At 44.0% G+C, this 17905-nt stretch overlaps 1 protein-coding gene across 5 annotated transcripts in view; it reads right to left on the bottom strand.

Annotated features, from left to right (window-relative positions):
* Positions 1-1259: 1259 nt before the first annotated feature.
* Positions 1260-17905, bottom strand: part of SLC4A5 (solute carrier family 4 member 5) — a 74561-nt gene continuing 57915 nt past the window's right edge. For 4 of the 5 annotated variants that reach the window (XM_060251037.1, XM_060251038.1, XM_060251039.1 and 1 more), the window contains 6 exons: positions 16358-16430; positions 15575-15643; positions 11820-11993; positions 10332-10496; positions 7233-7300; positions 1260-2038 (listed from right to left, as the gene is read on the bottom strand). In XM_060251037.1, the coding sequence (XP_060107020.1) occupies positions 1873-2038; positions 7233-7300; positions 10332-10496; positions 11820-11993; positions 15575-15643; positions 16358-16430 (715 nt within the window). In that variant the 3' untranslated portion in view covers positions 1260-1872. Of the gene's footprint in view, positions 2039-7232; positions 7301-9047; positions 9133-10331; positions 10497-11819; positions 11994-15574; positions 15644-16357; positions 16431-17905 lie in introns of all 5 variants that reach the window. The other variant, XM_060251040.1, reaches the window with a different exon arrangement.

The following is a 17905-nucleotide window of genomic DNA, read 5'->3' as shown; positions in this document are numbered from 1 at the left end:
GTGCAAGGTGCCTGTTTTTCTGAGGTTTCTCCAATGCTCTTATAGAGAAGCTGCAGTTAAAGTTAAATGTAGGGTAGCACCACAAAATTCAGAATGACATGCCTATAGTTTACCATGACAAGAGGAGAATGATTAAATTCACTGTCTCAAATGAGATATTGAATAAGTAGGGTTGCCAAGTCTTACCTGGCTTTGGGTGGGGGATGATGACATCACCCAGAAGCTCTTCGGGGACAGGGCTCCCCAACCAGGGTGTTATGGGGTGGCTGGTTGGAGGTCCCAAAATCAGGGGGGGAACCCCCTTCCCCGGTGGCAACTTGGGAAGCCTACAAATAAACAAGGGGTCCCCACTATGGTGCCTGCCAAGTGTTTTAGAAAGTGGGCAGGGCCAGATGGGACTTTTGCCCAGGAAGGCTTCTGATTGGCTGTGCATGGATTTTTTTTAAATGTTGCTTTGGCAGCATTTGCCAGCACAGCACAAGGATCTTCACTGTGTGACTGAAGGTAAGCTATGGCATCCATTTTGCGTCTGGCTCTGCCTTCTGCTGCAGCCATTTTGTGGCAACCATTTTGTGTCAATTCCAATGGTGCTATCAGGCCTAGAAAGGTTGGGGACCCATGGAATAAACCACTTCAATAGAGAGTAAAAAGAGACAACATATTGGCATAACTTAAAATCATTTAGCTCTGAGAAAAGACCGAAGAACAATATTTTGATATATCAAAATGAAAAAAGAGACTTTGGCCTTTAAGTTAGGGTTCTTAGGGAAACATCTCACTTTTTCCTCCTACAGAACTGCTAGGATTTCTCACAAAATATTTCAGAGAAGAAGATTCCATGGGCAAAATATGCTCAGCCATGTTTATAGGCAGAAACTCTTCTTGCTTTGCTGCAACTGAATCCTATAATTTCTTGGCCTCTATCCAATGAGCATTTTCAGATACCTAAGACAGGGAAGCCTGCCATTAGGACATTTGAGATTCGTGGAGCTATGACACTATTTCTGACAGAGAGGTTCTCTTCTTACAGGACTGGAGGAGTTATAAATGGCCTATATACCAACTGAAGGAAAACTGCCAAATGGATCCATTGAGAGAAGTCTAATTTAAATCTACGAGACATCAGCTGAAGTCCTCCGGGGGACTGAGTCATGTAGATACTGCTCACTTCTCTGGCTTTCCATACAAAGTATACCATGATCTGTGACAAACTATTCCTCCAGATGTTTGGATTCAAGGAAGGAACAGTCCTCTGTATCACTTTCTCCTGCATTGGTCCTTAAGGGATCACTTTTAATACTGGATGACTGAAGAGTCAAGCTTTGTGCTTCTCATCCATCCATTGTACCCCACTTCTCAATGTCCAATCCTCCTGGGAAAACATAAGTTGAAATGTCCCCTTAAAAACTCAAGTTGCAGAACAGAGCAATGGCCAAAGTTATCATTGGAAAATGACTCTGCCAAGTCTAAAGTTAATGGGTATGCAGGTTAGGAGACAGGGCAGCAAGGTCCAGCTTCAAAAGAGCTGGTGTACAACCTGGTAGCTTCTCATCAGTTGTAACCCAACATGTTGGAGTCCAAAGCTTATGTGGTTTCTCTACCCAAAGAACCAGAGCTGCCTGCAGGCTAATGATTTCTTTTGTTCCTGCAGGCTGTGATGTCCTGAAGTACCAATTCCATATTGCTTGGGAGGATCTGAAGCTAGAGATGCAGGGTTCCATCATTGTTCCCAGCCCAACAGAATGGAATCCTACAAATTTTCAGTCATCAGTTCTTTAGTGGAGAACAAGGTCCTTGTGCCTAGATATCCCCCTTGGTTTTTCAGGTAGAAGAAAATAAACCCAATTTTGTATTTATAAAGGACCACTGGGACTATAGTGTGGTCTCATTGCCCATGTCCCGAGGATGCTTTTCTGTGTCAGTATCTTCATAATCTGACTCCATCTCTATCTTCACTTGGGGGACAGCACAGATGGGGTTTCTGGAGTAGTTAAATGCAGGAGATGACGGGCAGGAAATCTTCAGGTGAAGTGTAATACTGGAAGAAGAGCAGGTCATAGGAGGTTAGAAATACATATTGGAACTGGAATCCTACAGCTTAAGAACTGTTCAAAGTATATGAAATTCAGCCTCCCTATTCTCTCCCCATAGCTAGCACACAATGCTGCAGTGACAACAACAAACACCACATGTGCCAAAAAAGGACAGCATCTGCACCAGAGTCTAGATGCTAGACGTTCCTGCTAGTTTGCACATCCTCTCATCTGTTCCCATATCTACTCTTTCCTCTTGTACTAGATTTTTAGTCCCTTTAGTCAGCCTTCATAGAACTCTTCTTTTTCCCACCTCTAGCACAAAGTCCCTTCTGACCATAAGCACTGCTGGGGGTTCTCAGAGTCCTGTACCCTTTGCCCTTTCCTGCATTCTTTCTGTTACATTTTCTTGGGTACCAGAGCCTCAGTTAATAGCTTACTCTGTATTCTAATTGAACTATCTCATCTCTGAGCTTTCTGTCCAATAATTTTACTTTAGTCTCAGATATCTGCCTGGTGCTTAGGTGGCATAACAAAACAGCATGCTTCAGTGAGGATGAACAAGGTTGTAATGCCATCCAAACAGACAATTTCCCTTTCCTCACAATATCTGCCTTGAAAACATTCTTTGTTGCCTGAGTAGCTGGCAGATTCATGAACGATATTTTGTGTGAACACAACAACTCTGCTCAACTGTGGCAGAGGCCTCAACATGGCACATTCAAGGAAATAGGCACCTGGTAAGCTAAAGCATTAAGAAGCCCTGTGGCACAGAGTGGTAAACTGCAGTCCAAGCTCTGCTCACGATCTGAGTTTGATCCTGGCAGAAGCTGGCTTCAGGCCATAGGATTGCCAAGTCCCCTTCCTCCCAGAGCGGGGGATTTTCGCTCGTGTGTGATGCAATGATGTCACTTGCGAGTGATGTCATCGCACAGGTGACGGGACGCACAGCTGCTCTGGACGCTACGGTTTTCTCGGATACTTTAGCCATTTGGGAGGTAAAAACTATATGGTATCTTTTGTACCATAGAGTTTTCCCTCCTAAATGGCTAGAGAGTCCAGGAAAACCATAGAGTTTCCTCAGAAATGCTTAGAGTGGCCACTGCACACTATCACCTTCGCAATGATGCTGCTTCCTGGTGATGTCATCACGCTGGCACCATAGGGGGAGATTGCCCCCCACCAGCCCAATGTGGGTTGACGGATTGGGAACCTCCCTGGCGGAGGAACCCCCACCCGGGCCAGGAGCTTGGCGGCTGGCTCAAGGTTGGCTCAGCCTTCCATCCTTTCAAGGTTCGTAAAATGAGTACCCAGCTTACTGGGGTTAAAGTGTAGATGACTGGGAAAGGCAATGGCAAACCACCCCATAAAAAGTCTGCAGTGAAAATGTTGCAATGCAACGTCACTCCAGAGTTGGAAATGACTGGTGCTTGCACAGGGGACTACTTTTACCTTTAGCTAAAGCATTAAACATCCTAACTAAACATCCTAGCACAAAATAATTCAACATCAAAATCAGCATTGTACAAAGTGAATACAAAATAAGCATTGTATGAAGTGAATCTAGGCGTTTCTGGGAAAAGTCTATGGTTTTCCCAGACTCTCTAGCCATTTGGGAGGAAAAACCTTGTAGAAAAAGCCCAGCAGGAACTCATTTGCATATTATGCCACGCCCCTTCATGCCAAGCCAGTCGAAACTGTATTCCTGTGAGTTCCTGCTCAAAAAAAGCACTGCATTCAAACATATCTTTAAACAGGATTCATGGTGTCTGTGGTTTTCTCCCATGAGATATTTTCTGCTTTCTTCTCTCCCCACAATTAAGGCTGACAGCTACTTGGGCAAAAAAAATGTCCTGTCTCTTTAAAGAGGCTTAATGGGATGTTGTTTATCTCCATAACATAAAAAGCTTCAGCTGCTCTCTTCTACATATTAAGCCTTCATTATGGGACAAGACTTTCCGCCCTCCAGGCGTGTTATTTATCTGCTTATTTCATTGTAAAACATTTTTGTGCTGCCTTTTCTCCCAATTAGGATCCCCAAGTTGGCAAACATGAAAACACTTCAACACAAAAGACAGGATTTAAAATGATAAAATACTTCAATAAAAACACAACATACAACAGCAAAATCAAGGACAAGGGCCAATAATAGTTATTGGAGGGTATGGCAAAACAGAACAAAAAATTCACCCACTGGCAAGAGCCACTGATAGGGGAAGACAGATGGATCTCTCTGGAGAGGGAGTTTCAAAGTTTTTGGTGCCACAACCAAGAAAGCCCTTTCTCAGTTTGCCACACACCTAGCCTCGGATGGTAACAGCACTCAAAGCAGGTCCTCTGAAGATGACTGGACTGAATGAAAAGCTCATATTGGAGAAGATGGTCCATAAGATATGTTGGGTCCAAGCTGTATAGGGCTTTAAAGGTCAGTATCAGCAGAGCTTTTTTGTAGCAGGAACTCCTTTGCATATTAGGGCACACCCCTGATGTAGCCAATCCTCCAAGAACTTACAGTAGGCCCTGTAAGAAGAGCCATGTAAGCTATTGGAGGATTGGCTACATAAAGGGGTGTGGCCTAATATGCAAAGGAGTTCCTGCTACAAAAAAGCCCTGGGAATCAGTGTAACAAGCTGCAACGACTGGAGTGATATGGTCCTTACGACCCACTCCAGTCAAGACTCTGGCTGCAGCATTCTGTACCAACTATAGCTTCCAAACAATCTTCAAGGGCAGCCCCACAAAGAACATCCCTATCTGCAATAGATATACTTACTGGCAATTTGAACATTGCTTCTGTTCTCTGTCTTGCCCCAAGCATCAGGTGGATAATTTTTTTTTTAAAAAAGTGGTGCACACTGATTTATTTAAATGTAGTATACTTATTGCTTTATTATTAATTTTAAATAATTTTTAGAACAATCACAAAATCCTTTGTGGAAAGTAAGTGGTCACAATGGGTTAGGTGGAAGTTAGAGTCCATCACACCTTCCTGGAAAAAAAAATTCATCTGGAGAGAACACACTTTCCACAGAGGCATGACTGCTCAAATAATGATTGTTTGTATGCACCATAAATGGAAAAACAAACTAAACTCTGTTTTTAATCAATAAAAATAAGTTTAGAAAAAGTTTGCACATTTTAAAAATAATTTGAGAAAACAGCAAATCGCACAGCATGTTTTTGAATACGCAGCCCAGAAGAAATATTCCCTTTCTTTCTTGAATTTGACATCTAACATAAAAGATACACAAAGCCTCCTCAGATGGAGAAGAGCCATTCTGGCTCACATTGTACTGAATCTCAGGCACTATTGGCAAGAGCTGGGTGACTACACTGTGGGGTAGTGGTTACAGTGTTGGACGAGGGAGACCCCGTTCTACCATGAAAGCTTGCTGGGTGATCTTGGACCACTCACATACTCTCAGCCTAACTGACTTCACAGGGTTGTTGTGAAGATAAAACGGAGGAGATAGGAGAATATGTAAGATACTTTTTTGGGTGGGGGGAAAGAGAAGGCAGAATATAAATGAAGAACATTTTTTTTTACAAAAACCCTTATCTTCATACTGAAGCCTGTACAAACTTTTAGAAACTAGCTATAATATAACCTTATGCCTTATATCCCCTTTAGCATTTCTAATATTGTGTGTGCAATATGGTAAAGCCATTTCTTTTGTTACATACAATAAATCCCAGCATTTTTTTTTATTAATCTAAACAACAGGAAGGAGTGAAGCGACTTATAGTCATCTTGTTGGGATATTTAGTGGATAACCAGGCCTCAGAGGAAAACGGGCATGTCAGGTGAACTTTTGAAACATCACATAAACTGCTGGGTTCCCATGTTAGTTAAATTATTTTACTGCATCGATCAAACAGATATATTTGCTGCTAGACAGATTATATATAAAAAGATGACAGGTGGCTTCCTGCCTCTAAAGCTTACTCAGTATGCTAAGCAAAATCTATGCAGTTTTTTTTACTGAACTATTTTGATGGTAAATCAAACTGGGTTTAGACAAAGGCTACCCTATAGTATACAACATAATTGTGCCAGCTCATTGAATAACAAAATATACCATTTAAAAAAAGAAAGAAAGAAAGAAAAGAGGAACATTTGAATGCTGCCTTTATTGATCTGAAGGCCAACTTGATATAATAGACAGGGAAATTCCCCGGGACTAGCTAGCCCACACTGACATCAATGCTTGGTGGCTTTTTCTAATGGCAAGTTTGTACACCAACATATTTATTTGGATGGATTCCTTTTTAAAAAGAGAAGCAGTAATGCAAAGTAATGCTTTTCTCCAGGAAAGTTACTGGGGAGAGGTCAGGAATGCTTCCTGTTAGTGCCACCAGTTGTTGCTATCTTGTTGCTATCCTAAGCTCTACATCCCTTTCCCTTGCAAATAGCTGCTACTTGGGGGCCTTCTTCCCACCCTACCCCCTAGATCCAAAACCCTTGCCTGAGAGAGGCCTTGGACTTTCCGGAAGGCTCTCCTCTTCCAAGTAAGCTGTAAATGTGTCTGGGTGATATAACTGGAGCAGCCATGCTTCCTTCCCTGTGTCTCTGCCTGTCAAAAGGGTAAATGTAATAATAATAATAAATCTATTACTATTTTCAATGTTGTGTTTACACTTACAAGCTCATCTTCCTGCTGTTAGCTTATTTATTTGAAAGATTTCTAAAACACCTCTGAGCTTCTGCTCCCAAAGAAGTATACAAAATCTTCAGATAAGCCAAAATTACACTGAAAATTAAGATCACTGCTTAAAAAAAAAACCCCTCCTCAAATCAATCATAAAACATCTAAGGGGCTAATTTTCAAAAGCAGAATGTAGCATGAATTTTTTTCCCTTGTTTCCTGACTGCTGCAAGAGCCAAACAAGGGAAATATGAATCTATTTCAGAGAATGAATGGGTGGATGAATAAATAAACTCTTTAAAACACAGGAAACCTGGCCAAGAGCCCTTTGTTCATTTCCATGGGGCTCAGAGATCTCAAAAACAGGCAGACTCCAGAACACCTTCTTTCTTGTGGAGACCAGCAGACCACAAGGAACTGAAGCAGGGCTTCCTTCATAGATTTTATTGCTTGTAGAGATTCATAAGTCTTAAACACCTCTCCTATACCTGCACAAATCTGAGTTTGGATTTCCTTTTTAAAAAATATCAAGATTGTCAGATGCATCACTCACCTGCGATCCAGGTCTAAACTATTAGGAGAAGAATCAGAACGTAAAACTCCAACTGGAAGATCTCTTTCCTGGAGGGAGACACAGATGTCTGTCAATGTATTTCAGAGGACAAATGATGAATGAACAAACTCTTTAAAATGGAAGAGAGCTTGCCAAGAACACTATGTATATTTCATTGGGGTTTGAACAGATGGACCAAGGGTCAGGTCTGTCTGTCACCTACTCTACTGCCAGGAACCTATAATGGTACTGTGCCCCCAGGGCCGGCTCCACCACTAGGCAAACTAGGCAACTGTCTAGGGCGCTGGCCTTCTGTGGGCGCCAAACTGGGTGGCTCCCACGTGACTCAGTGAAGGAGGTCTCCCATCCAAATACTTGCCAGAGTTGGTCCTGCTCAGCTTCCAAGATGTGACAAGATCAGGCTTGCCTGGGTTATCCAGGTCAGGGAGAAACTTCAAGTTTTGTGCTTTTCATTTTTCTCACAATTCATCTCTTTTTGAAAATTGGTTATCATTGCGGGGGGGGGGGGAGGCGCCAGAAGTTAACCTTGCCTAGGGTGCCAGATAGTCTAGGGATAGCCCTATGTGCCCCCCCCCAAACTCTCACCTTTTTCTTGGTAAGGAGATTCTGATGACTCCACTGAATCAGAGCCTTCTTGCAGGTTAAAAAGCGAAGTGTACATGCTTAGTACAAAAGATGGGCATTACACATGAGTTGCCCCTATGCTGTTCTTCCTTGCTCATGAGAATACAGCTTCAATTCATCCCAAAGTAGCAAGTAACTTTCAAAAATGCCATTCCCAGAAGTTTCAAGGAAGCAGGGGGCAAGATTATGTACAGTAGTAGCCTATAGAGTTAGAATTCTCCCTAAAATCCTCCTAAGGATTTAAAGACCTAACTACATGTTGCATGTAAGCACATGGGAAAAGCAGCTCCAGATGAAGGGTTTAGAGTAGCTGTGAGAAGGGATACTTAATCCTTTCTGTGTCCATGGCTTCTCTGCTCCAAATCTCCTAGTTGCTTTTCCTCTATGAATGTATGCTTTGCCTACATGCATGTTTGCCAATGGCACTGGAGTTCTGCCCAGACAATGGAGATACCTCTGAGACAGTGTTCCTCTTTAAAGTTATTCTACAGCCAGAAGCAGAGCACTCAACACTGTCACCATCCAGGATGCAGTGCAAACTCCTATGAGCTAAGAGAATATATCTTTAGGCATCAAGTGTGAGATCCTGGATTACAATTATGATAAACTGAGGGTCAGTATATTGTCCACAGGCAGCAAAACCAGAGACACTTCAGAATATTGTGTGCCCATGCAACCCCCTAGGATGGTTTTGTATCTGCTGGATACCAGTACATCACCCATCTACAGGATCCATATGGCAAACTAGAGCAACCTCTTAAAGTGCTGTCACTTGTAACAGTGCAACCTGGTTCTTTGCCTGTTGGGAAACTGATGTGCAAATCTGACCTAGAAGAACAGGAAGTTGGTAGTATAAACAGGGAACATCCCAAAAGCTACTAAAGTGGTGTGTTTGTGTAAAGTGCTGCACTATATAAATCTGCTTGCTGCTGTCCACTGAAGCTGCAGCTTCTACTCAAAATATGCATCAGCCATGGGTTAGTTTGGTTAATCCCCCCAAAAAGGCATAACCCCCTAGGAACTGTGCCTAGGCATGCCCTACAGAGATAAAAGGGAGATGTGCAAGAAGCAAGTTTTGTCCTTGTGCAGTCCCCATTCAGTGCAGATTTTAGCGTGGTTTAGAGTTAGCTGTTAATTTAATATCTGATAGAACCTGAGCATATTACTTACTGGCAATGCAATGGATACTGTTTTGGGGTTCTGATGGGACAGGTTCCATTGGGATCGTTATAACAGAGGGAGTTGGGAACTTGGGCTAGGGAAAAAGTGGAAAGAGACAATGAACACCTCAGTTTGTACAGACATATCCAGGTTTCTCACAGACTGGCAGATGAAACACTTATGTTCAGGGGAAATACATAAAACCTGTTCTTTCATTTATTTAAAAAAAACATTATCCTCTCTTTCCCTGGAAACCGCAGACGTACACTGCACTTTTCATCCTTTCTGACCATCATCTCAAGTACTATTTCTTGGCAAAATAGCACATACAGTGGTTTTTGTGAGAACCTTAACAGGACATTAGTAGAAGGTCCCTTCCTTCTATACAAAAAGGATCACTAGAATGCATTGAAAGAGCATGTGGCAGTTGTGATAACTTTTTAGTGCAAGCTTCAAATTGTTTACTACATGGCCAACAAGAAATTGTGGCATTTATCCTGCTGTAACTTTGCAGTAATTTTACACACCAATTACAGATATGCTTTCATTTTCTTTGTCAGAAAGGCCCTTATTGCTAATGAGATGTGTTAACTTTTCAGATAAACACATTTCTAAAAATACGGTGTACTTAAAAATATGTATACCCTGGGAAACAGCACTGAGTTTGTGTGATCAGCTTTGTCTTTGTCTTTCATTGTTGTTTATCCTTAAAGTCAGGACATTCTTTGTTTTGGATTTCTTTTACCCACCTCCTTGCCCATCTCTTCAAGGTTTCTGTCTTAAGAAGAATAATGTGCTCAGAGAACTTCTGCATAAGTTGCATCAGTATTACAAGCATGCTGCACTGTGTGAAGTAGGAACATGAGAACCCCCTTTCCAAGGAGAAAAGGAGGATGTGTGCATGGAAATTCAGCCTACTCTGCAAACGGCATAATGGCTCCATCTCCAGGGTGTGTGGGGAATGAGCCCATGATGTTCTGCAGACTATGAGGCCACATACACACTGAACCAGCTGCGCAATGAGCTCTTGAATTTTGTATTGTTTAAACAGAACTATAAGAAAGAAAAACTGCTTGTTTGGAAAAAATGCCAAACTGACTATAGAAAGAGACTTCACAATCCTGCTATTCAGAAAAGAACAGCTCCATGAGTGAAATTGCCCTGTGTGTCCATGTGTGATTGCTGAACATATTGAACATATCGAAGGCCCAACTCTTGAAGAGCATAGCTGAATGTCCATGCAAGAGACAAATGGCAGCCACTTGGCACTGATCCTAAGTGTCATGAACAAACCTCATCACTGCTGTCCTCCTTGCCTTTGTTGCTTCTCTTTTTCTTCTTCTTCTTGTCCTCCTCCTTCTTCTTCTCCTTTTCAGGGATGATGTTATCAATCCAGGCCAGGTCATGTTGGGAAAAAACAAAGTCCAGCATCTTCCGGACTAAGATCAAGGCTAAAATCTAAATGGAGTAAAGATTAAAACCAATCAATTCTATCATCATTAGAACTGGGCCAGATCTGTTGGTGCTCAATCAAGGGCCTAAATGGTTTTGAATTAGATCAGGGCTACTCAACCTTTTTAAGGGTTTAAATGGTTTTGAATTAGATCAGGACTACTCAATCTTTTTGAGCCTGTGGGCACCTTTGGAATTCTGACACAGGGTGTTGGGCTCAAACACAAAATGGCTGCCACAGGAGGCATAGCCAATCATAATATGTATCAGGGAGATAAATTATGTGTAACTCCAATATAACAATAATCTTCAATGTTTCAGGCAGAAGTTCTTTTTAATAGGATATCTTTTGAAATCCTTGTGCTGTGATGGCAGTTGCTGCCACAGCAAGATTATTAAAAATTTGCACAGCCAATCAGAAACCCTGCTGGGCAGAAGCCCCATCTGGCCTCACCCACTTTCTAAAAATACTTGGTGAGTGACAGGTAAGATGCTGGCGGGTGCTGTGGCATCCATGGACACCATGTTAGGGATCCCTGAATTAGAACAACCTATATGTTGGTCAGTGATCAGTTTTAAGATACATTCATGAAGTGTGCAATAGTCACAGTTTCAAAAAATGATTATATGGTAGACCTAGGGTGGTGAGAAACAACACTAAGAAGAGACATTACGTCTCTTCAGAATAGGGAGTCTGAAATTTGATAGAGCTACAAACCCAAATCCAATGCCCTAACACCAAAAGGGGAAGATAATCCAAAATTGGAAGTAGAGGGTTATGCCTACTTGACATAGAAGCAGGGAAGGATATAGTCTGTTTAGTATCTCCTTGCTCAAAACTTTGCATACAGAAAACCTGAAGGGTTGGCAATTTCTGACTTAGGTGGGAACATTTTTTCTGATGAACTCTAGGGCAGGGAGATATTCTGCAGACCTGCCGCCTCCCGTCCTAGGGCAACTATAGAAATAGGCATTCTCTCCCAAAGTAAGACTGTGCTTTACTAGTGCTTTTGTTGTTGTTGTTTTAAAATAAACCAAATATGATGAAAGCCAATAAGCCACTGGGCTTATAAATGGAACCAGAGATTTTTTGTAGAAAAAGCCCAGCAGGAACTCATTTGCATATCAAGCCACACCCTCTGACACCACCATTTTTCACATAGGACTTTTTGTAGGAAAAGCCCAGCATGAACTGATTTGCATACTAGGCCACACCCCCTGACTCCAAGCCAGCCAGAACTGCATTCCTGTGAGTTCCCGCTCAAAAAAAGGCCATGGGTGGAATTATACATGCCATAGCCTTCTCCCAATGAGTGCATAACTGCGTACCATCACAGGAAAGATGATGGCTGCTACAGTGGATTTCAGGATCCAGAGAACAGCCAAGCAAGCAATCTGAACCATGGTGAACAGGTGGATCCGCCGTAAGGGCACATGCCGGAGGTAGACATAATCAGGTTGATGTTTGGCTGGCATCAGGAAAAGCTTGCATCGATCCCAAAACTGTTGAAGAAAAGCGCAGAATTAGAGCTGGATCCAGAGGAAAGTATGATGAGGACTAACACTATTTACTGCCAGCAGCACAGGAAATGCTGTACTGAGCATATGGTCATCACAGTCTTTGCTCTGTACGCTTACATTTGGGCAGCCTGCAGAAATCTGCTTCATCTGCTGAATCCTTTGCTTGGCTTCTGTATGATGTCAGAAACCCATGAACACACTCTTTAGAAACTTCAAAGCCAATCTTGCTCTGGGGACTTAAAGCAACAGCTGCATGCCTCCCATAGCTGCATTAGAGACACACAGCTATGTATCATTTAAGAAACATTTTATCTCCTCCTATTAAAAAAGGTCCATTAAACCATATATTCTAAGAAATCAGTCAGTTTTTTCTTCTTAAGAATAAATAAAAGCTTTCAGGGACAAGCCATCCATGAAGAGCTGAGACCAACCCAATTACCTAAGCAACCTAACCTGTTAACTAGGTCAGCAGTACTTTGGTGGAGCTATCAATGTAGCAGTGCTGTAAATCCCAAGAGCTTTAGCATGCAAGGTTCTGAAATTCTGTAGGACAAGGATTGCAAAGTGTTATGAGAAAGAGTTTGTATGGAGGAATCAAGACCCAAGCAACACAGGGCCTCCTCGATTGGGAAAATAGGGACCGTCTCTCCCCATATACCCAACAGAGAGCCTTGCACTGTACTAGGCTTCCCAACCCTCCCGCCCTGGCGGGGGACCCCAGGATTTCCAGCCTCTTCCCCCGCTCCCCAAAAAAACAGAAGTGGGGAGAGGGTGGGAAATGGCACCAAGGAGCGTGGTGAGCCGCCCCATCTCGGAGTGGGCGACGCCACTGAGCGGCTGCCGCCTCTTCTCCGCTTCACCGTGGCTGCTCCTCCGAGATGGACTCAGGCTGGGCCCATCTCAGAAAAGCAGCTGGGATGGGGCGGGGAGGGGGCAGCGGCGGCATCGCTCGCTCCACCTCTGAAGTGGAGTCGGGGGGGTGGGTGGGAGCGGGCCAGGAGCGTGGCAGGCCGCGAGTCTGGGTCCTTCTAGGACCCGGACTCGCGGCTCGCCGTGCTCCTGGCCTGCCTCCACCTTCCCCTCCCCTCCTCTGGTTTTGCCTTGGCTGCTCCGTGGCTGCTCCTCCGAGATGGGCTCAGGCTGGGCCCATCTCAGAGGAGCGGCTGTGGTGGGGCGGGAAAGAGGCGGCAGCAGCGGGCGGCGTCGCCCGCTCCGCCTCTGGGGTGGAATCGGAGAAGGGGAGGGTGGAGGGAAGGAGTTCAATTGTGCTTGTCACACCCTTGCTCCTAGCTCCACCCCAGTGTCTCCTGGCTCCACCCCCAAAGTCTCCTGGCTCCACCCCCAAAGTCCCCAGATATTTCTGGAATTGGACTTGGCAACCCTACGCTGTACTGACCAATATCTACTGGCTATCCCTGGACCAAAAGACATCCACATAGCCTCAACCAGGGCCAAGGCCTTCTCCGTCCTGGTCCCAGCCTGGTGGAACATGCTCCTGTCTGAGATCAGGGCCCTGTGGGACTTATTACAGTTTCACAGGGCCTGTAAAATGGAGCTGTTCTGCCAGGCTTTGGCTGAGGTGGTGGACACCCAAACATTGGCCTCCCTGCTGAAAGCTGCCCTATTATATCTGCCCATTCAGAGTGACTTTATTATTATTTTGCTGCGACTCTTGTTTTACCATCTATCCAGCTATTAAGCTTACAATGTAATGTATATCTCACTATCTTTTAACTGTTTTTAAAGCAGGGCTTTTTTTGAGCAGGAACGCACAGGAACACAAGTTCCAGCTGGCTTGGTGTCAGGGGGTGTGGCCTAATATGCAATTGAGTTCCTGCTGGGCTTTTCCTACAAAAAAGCCCTGCACGATACAATGGTGATGGCAGGGGTATGGCCTAATATGCAAATGAGTTCCTGCTGGGCCTTTTCTACAAAAAAAGCCCTGTTTTAAAGCATTTATTCTGTCATGCCCCTGCTGCCCCCTGGGGCGGTCTCTTGGCGGCAAGCCCTCCCCGCAGGCCTCAGCGCCAGCTAGGTCTCAGAATGGGAGCAAGTCAAGTTGCTTCACCCTTCTGACAGTCCTTTCCCCAGCTCAACAGTGGAGGCTCCCGTAATCTCTCTCTGTGTGCTGGCAGCCTCCCTGTCTCATTCGCCTCTCTTTCTCCCCGACCTCTCAGCCTGGCTTCCTTTTATTCTCCTTTGAGCCACTCCCCTTTCACCCCGCTCCCTCCCCGGGCTGGCCCTGCCCCTCTTCAAAAGCTCTGATGCCGGACCCTGGCGTCCTGGGGAGGTTCCCTTGTCTGGCCTTTGTGCTGGCCCTTGGGTGGGCAGGGCTGCAAGGTGCGGCGGCACCAGCTGCCACGGTTTAAGGCAAGTCTCGAGGGCTCATCGTGGGCTGGCCCCAGCTCTTCTCTGGTGGCCGGCCGGCTTCTTCCACGTTGGGTGGCCGCGGAGTCTGGCACGGCCGCTGCCCGGCCCTCCGAGCTCTTTGGATCATGTTGGGGTGAGTGGGGGTGCTGCGCTGGCTTGTGGCGGGGTCGACACGGGGCTCGCCCGTGGGGTGGCTGTGGGGGGAGCGACCCCGGTCGGGGGGGGCGGTCGGGGGGGATGACCCCCCCTCTGCCGAGTCCCGAGGCGGGACATATTTTTAATTGTTTTTGTAATTTTTGATGTTACCCACCCTGAGCCTGCTCATGGGAACGGTGAAATATAAATCAAATAAATAAATATGCAAATTGCAGGCCTGTATGACCTCAGTTTGCCTTAGGATTGTCAACTGCCTGGGTAAAAAGTATTGTCTGCCTTTAACAGAGGCTTAACAGAATGCTATTTACCAGATTATGCTACTTACCTCCACCTCATGAGAAGCTTTACTTGTGCATTTCCACACATTATGTCTCTATTAAAGAGACAGGACAACCCCCCCCCCAGTTGTTGGTAACCCTAGAGGGCTGTAACTCTTCAATCCTCATTTGTTTTCAGTTTTCAAAGCAACCTCTCTCTGTTATTACAATTTTAAAGGAGAAAAGATATATCCCTTAAAAACACAATTTTTTCTTTGTGAATACTAATGAGAAAGCAGGGAGTCTAGTATTGAATAGTGAAACTTAACGAAGTTTGAAAGGTTTCTGCGGATAGCTCTAAGTCAAACTGAGGCTGCACAAACCTGCAATTTGTGCTTTATAAACAGACACAGGTTTACATCTTTGTTAAGTCTGTTTGAGCCTACTGTGAGCCAATATTCTCATTTTTTATAATTAATCAGGAAAAAACAATAGGAAAAAATGACCTTTTGTTAACCTCTTTACAAATAGCAATCACCTCCTACAATAGGTGCTAAAGCTAAAAACTATTCCCTGCTTAGCTCTTGGGCAACCCATTCTATCAGGCTATATGGCCTGATTAAAGCAACAAAAGACAACATAATTCTAACTTCCCAGTTCTGAATCTGAAATTTCATTGTGAAGTGGAAACACTGACCACTGCCCAAGAATGGGAATGGGAAAATAAAATTGTGACCAAAAAATCAATGAAAAAATTGCTGACACAGTTAGTGTTCTTACCTGAATGCCATTGAGTGAGGCCACTCCCATGTAAAGAAAGACTCCATAAAGCACAGGCATTGGAATATACTATGGAGAGAGAAAAAGGGCAAGTGGCTCTACTTTGTTTGACTGTTTTGGCCAGGGGTGGGTTTAGGGAATTAGATAACCCAGCAGCAAGCTGAGCCAAGCAGTGGTGACAAAGGCAGCTTTACCCTTTGAAATAACTTTGATTGGCAATACAGAAGGAGGCAACAATCAAGTTTAACCAACCATCCTCAGTGAGGTAGTCCCTGAGGAATGTCCTGCATTCTTTGAATTTGTCTCACCTTGGCTACCTGTGGCTTTCTAGGGCAGCAGCCCATTGAGAAGTTTCCCAGCAAGTTAAATGGCCAATCTATCCCTGACTAGAGCTGTTGGCCAATTAAAAAACTGATTAACCATATGCCTTTTAAATAAATTAATTAAACAAACATCAACTCCGTTGTTTAAAATGTGGATTTTGAAATATCAACAACATTTTGAAAGCTGAAGACACTTGGTGGGATACGAAGGACTAAGTTTGGCAGGTTAAAGGCTTTCTGTTTCAAAAGTGGCTTGCCAAGGGGTGCACCAGGAAGAGTATAGGCAGCATTCTAGGAACACAGGCTCAAAGCCTCCTTGGGGTCATGGAACTAGGATTCTAGCTCTTTCATTCTAGTTTATAAGAGAAATTCAGGGGCTGACTCTGAATTAAAACTAGAACTCTTTGCTAAGCCTATATCTGTGATGATGGTAATGGTCCCTACAAAAAAGATACTTTACCTTTAGAATAGGAGCTAGGAAGACAGATATGCCAGTCAAAACAAAGACAATGATTCCTGTGACTCTCTGCTCCCTGTCAAATATAGTGAAATAAACATTAGGCATGAAGAATGTTCAGGGCTTTTTGCATGTTCCCATGACTACAATGGTCCAAGGCAACCACCATCTTGTATAGGATTCCTCGCTTACTCCGTACACAAAGAGATTTTTGTTTATGGGTTGGATTCATTGATCCATCAGCATAAGGTGATAATGGCTGTGGATCTTTCCCACCTTCTCCCCAATAGCCTGGGAAAGTTCCTTTCTGGGGTCATGGGACTCATGTGGAATAACAGCCACCCTTGAGTAGAGTAATATCAATCACTATTACCTGTCTCCAGCCAGAGATGACATAAAACTCACTCTGGGCATAATCAAATAATAATCAAATAATAATTGTGTCTTAATAAGTCATAATCAACTCTTGTGTCCCATTAAGTCACAACCAACTCATGGTAACAGTAGGATCATGGGATTTTCATGGCAAGAGTTGAGCAGAGATGGTTTGCCATTTCCATCCTCTGCATAGCAACCCCAGTCTTCCCTAGTAGTCTCCCATCCAAGTACTAACCGTAGTCTACTCTGCTTAGCTTGCCACCCTCTGATGAGATTAGGATGGTCTGGGCTACTCAGAGTGCTGGCATAACAAATAAAAATCAAAGCAGATGGACTGGCATATATCTGCCTCTGGTAATAATTAGGATGGGAGTGGGGATGGGGTTATCTTTTGCCTTGTGACATGTAATGCAGGCATGCATGACTTGAGGCCCACAAAGCAATATAAAAAGTATGATTTATCAAGCCGCCTGTGGTTCATCTTACATGGTTGGGTGGGTTGCAAGCAATATTCCCTCTAAGCTGTGGAGTCTTGTGAGCAAAAATTCACTGGCATTAAAATTGTGAACTACTGCATAAATTAGTTTGTTCTGGGGCCATTTTTCCTGAGCTAAGACAAAATTGTGTGAGCCAGAAGCTAAAAAAACTGAGCTAGCTCATGCTAACTCAGCTTAGAGCTTAGAACATTGGTTGCAGCGTATTAACACCTGCTGTGATAAAATCCATGTAATATAGTGGGAGGGTTCATGGGAAAGCTAGTGCTTCCTTTGGCAACTGCTTGTACCTCTATAAGCAGGGGTGGCCAAATTTGCTTAACATAAGAGCCACATAGAATGAATGTCATATGTTTGTGAGCCGCAAGATGCGAATGTCAGATGTGGAAGGAAGGAAATAGTTGGGGAGAAAGAGATGGAAAGAAAGCAATTTTAAATGCATTCTTCAAGCTGCCAGCTGGCTTGGCTTGGTGAAGTGATGTAAAGAGACAAATGCCTTCTCCAAACTGGCCAACAGGGCAGTGGGGGCTTTGAGAGCCACACAATGTGTGTGAAAGAGTCACATGTGGCTTCTGAGCACAGTTTGGCCACCCCTGCTCTATAGGAAGATCTTGCATTCTGGTATATTGGCCTTAGTGCAAGATCTGCCTTAGGAGCCCCATGGTGCAGAGTGGTAAAG

The sequence above is a fragment of the Heteronotia binoei genome, chromosome 12 (genome assembly GCF_032191835.1).
Source record: "Heteronotia binoei isolate CCM8104 ecotype False Entrance Well chromosome 12, APGP_CSIRO_Hbin_v1, whole genome shotgun sequence".
In the NCBI taxonomy this organism is placed as follows: Eukaryota; Metazoa; Chordata; class Lepidosauria; order Squamata; family Gekkonidae; genus Heteronotia; species Heteronotia binoei.
Note: the sequence above shows the minus strand (reverse complement) of the source record. Positions and strands in the feature narration are given on the sequence as shown.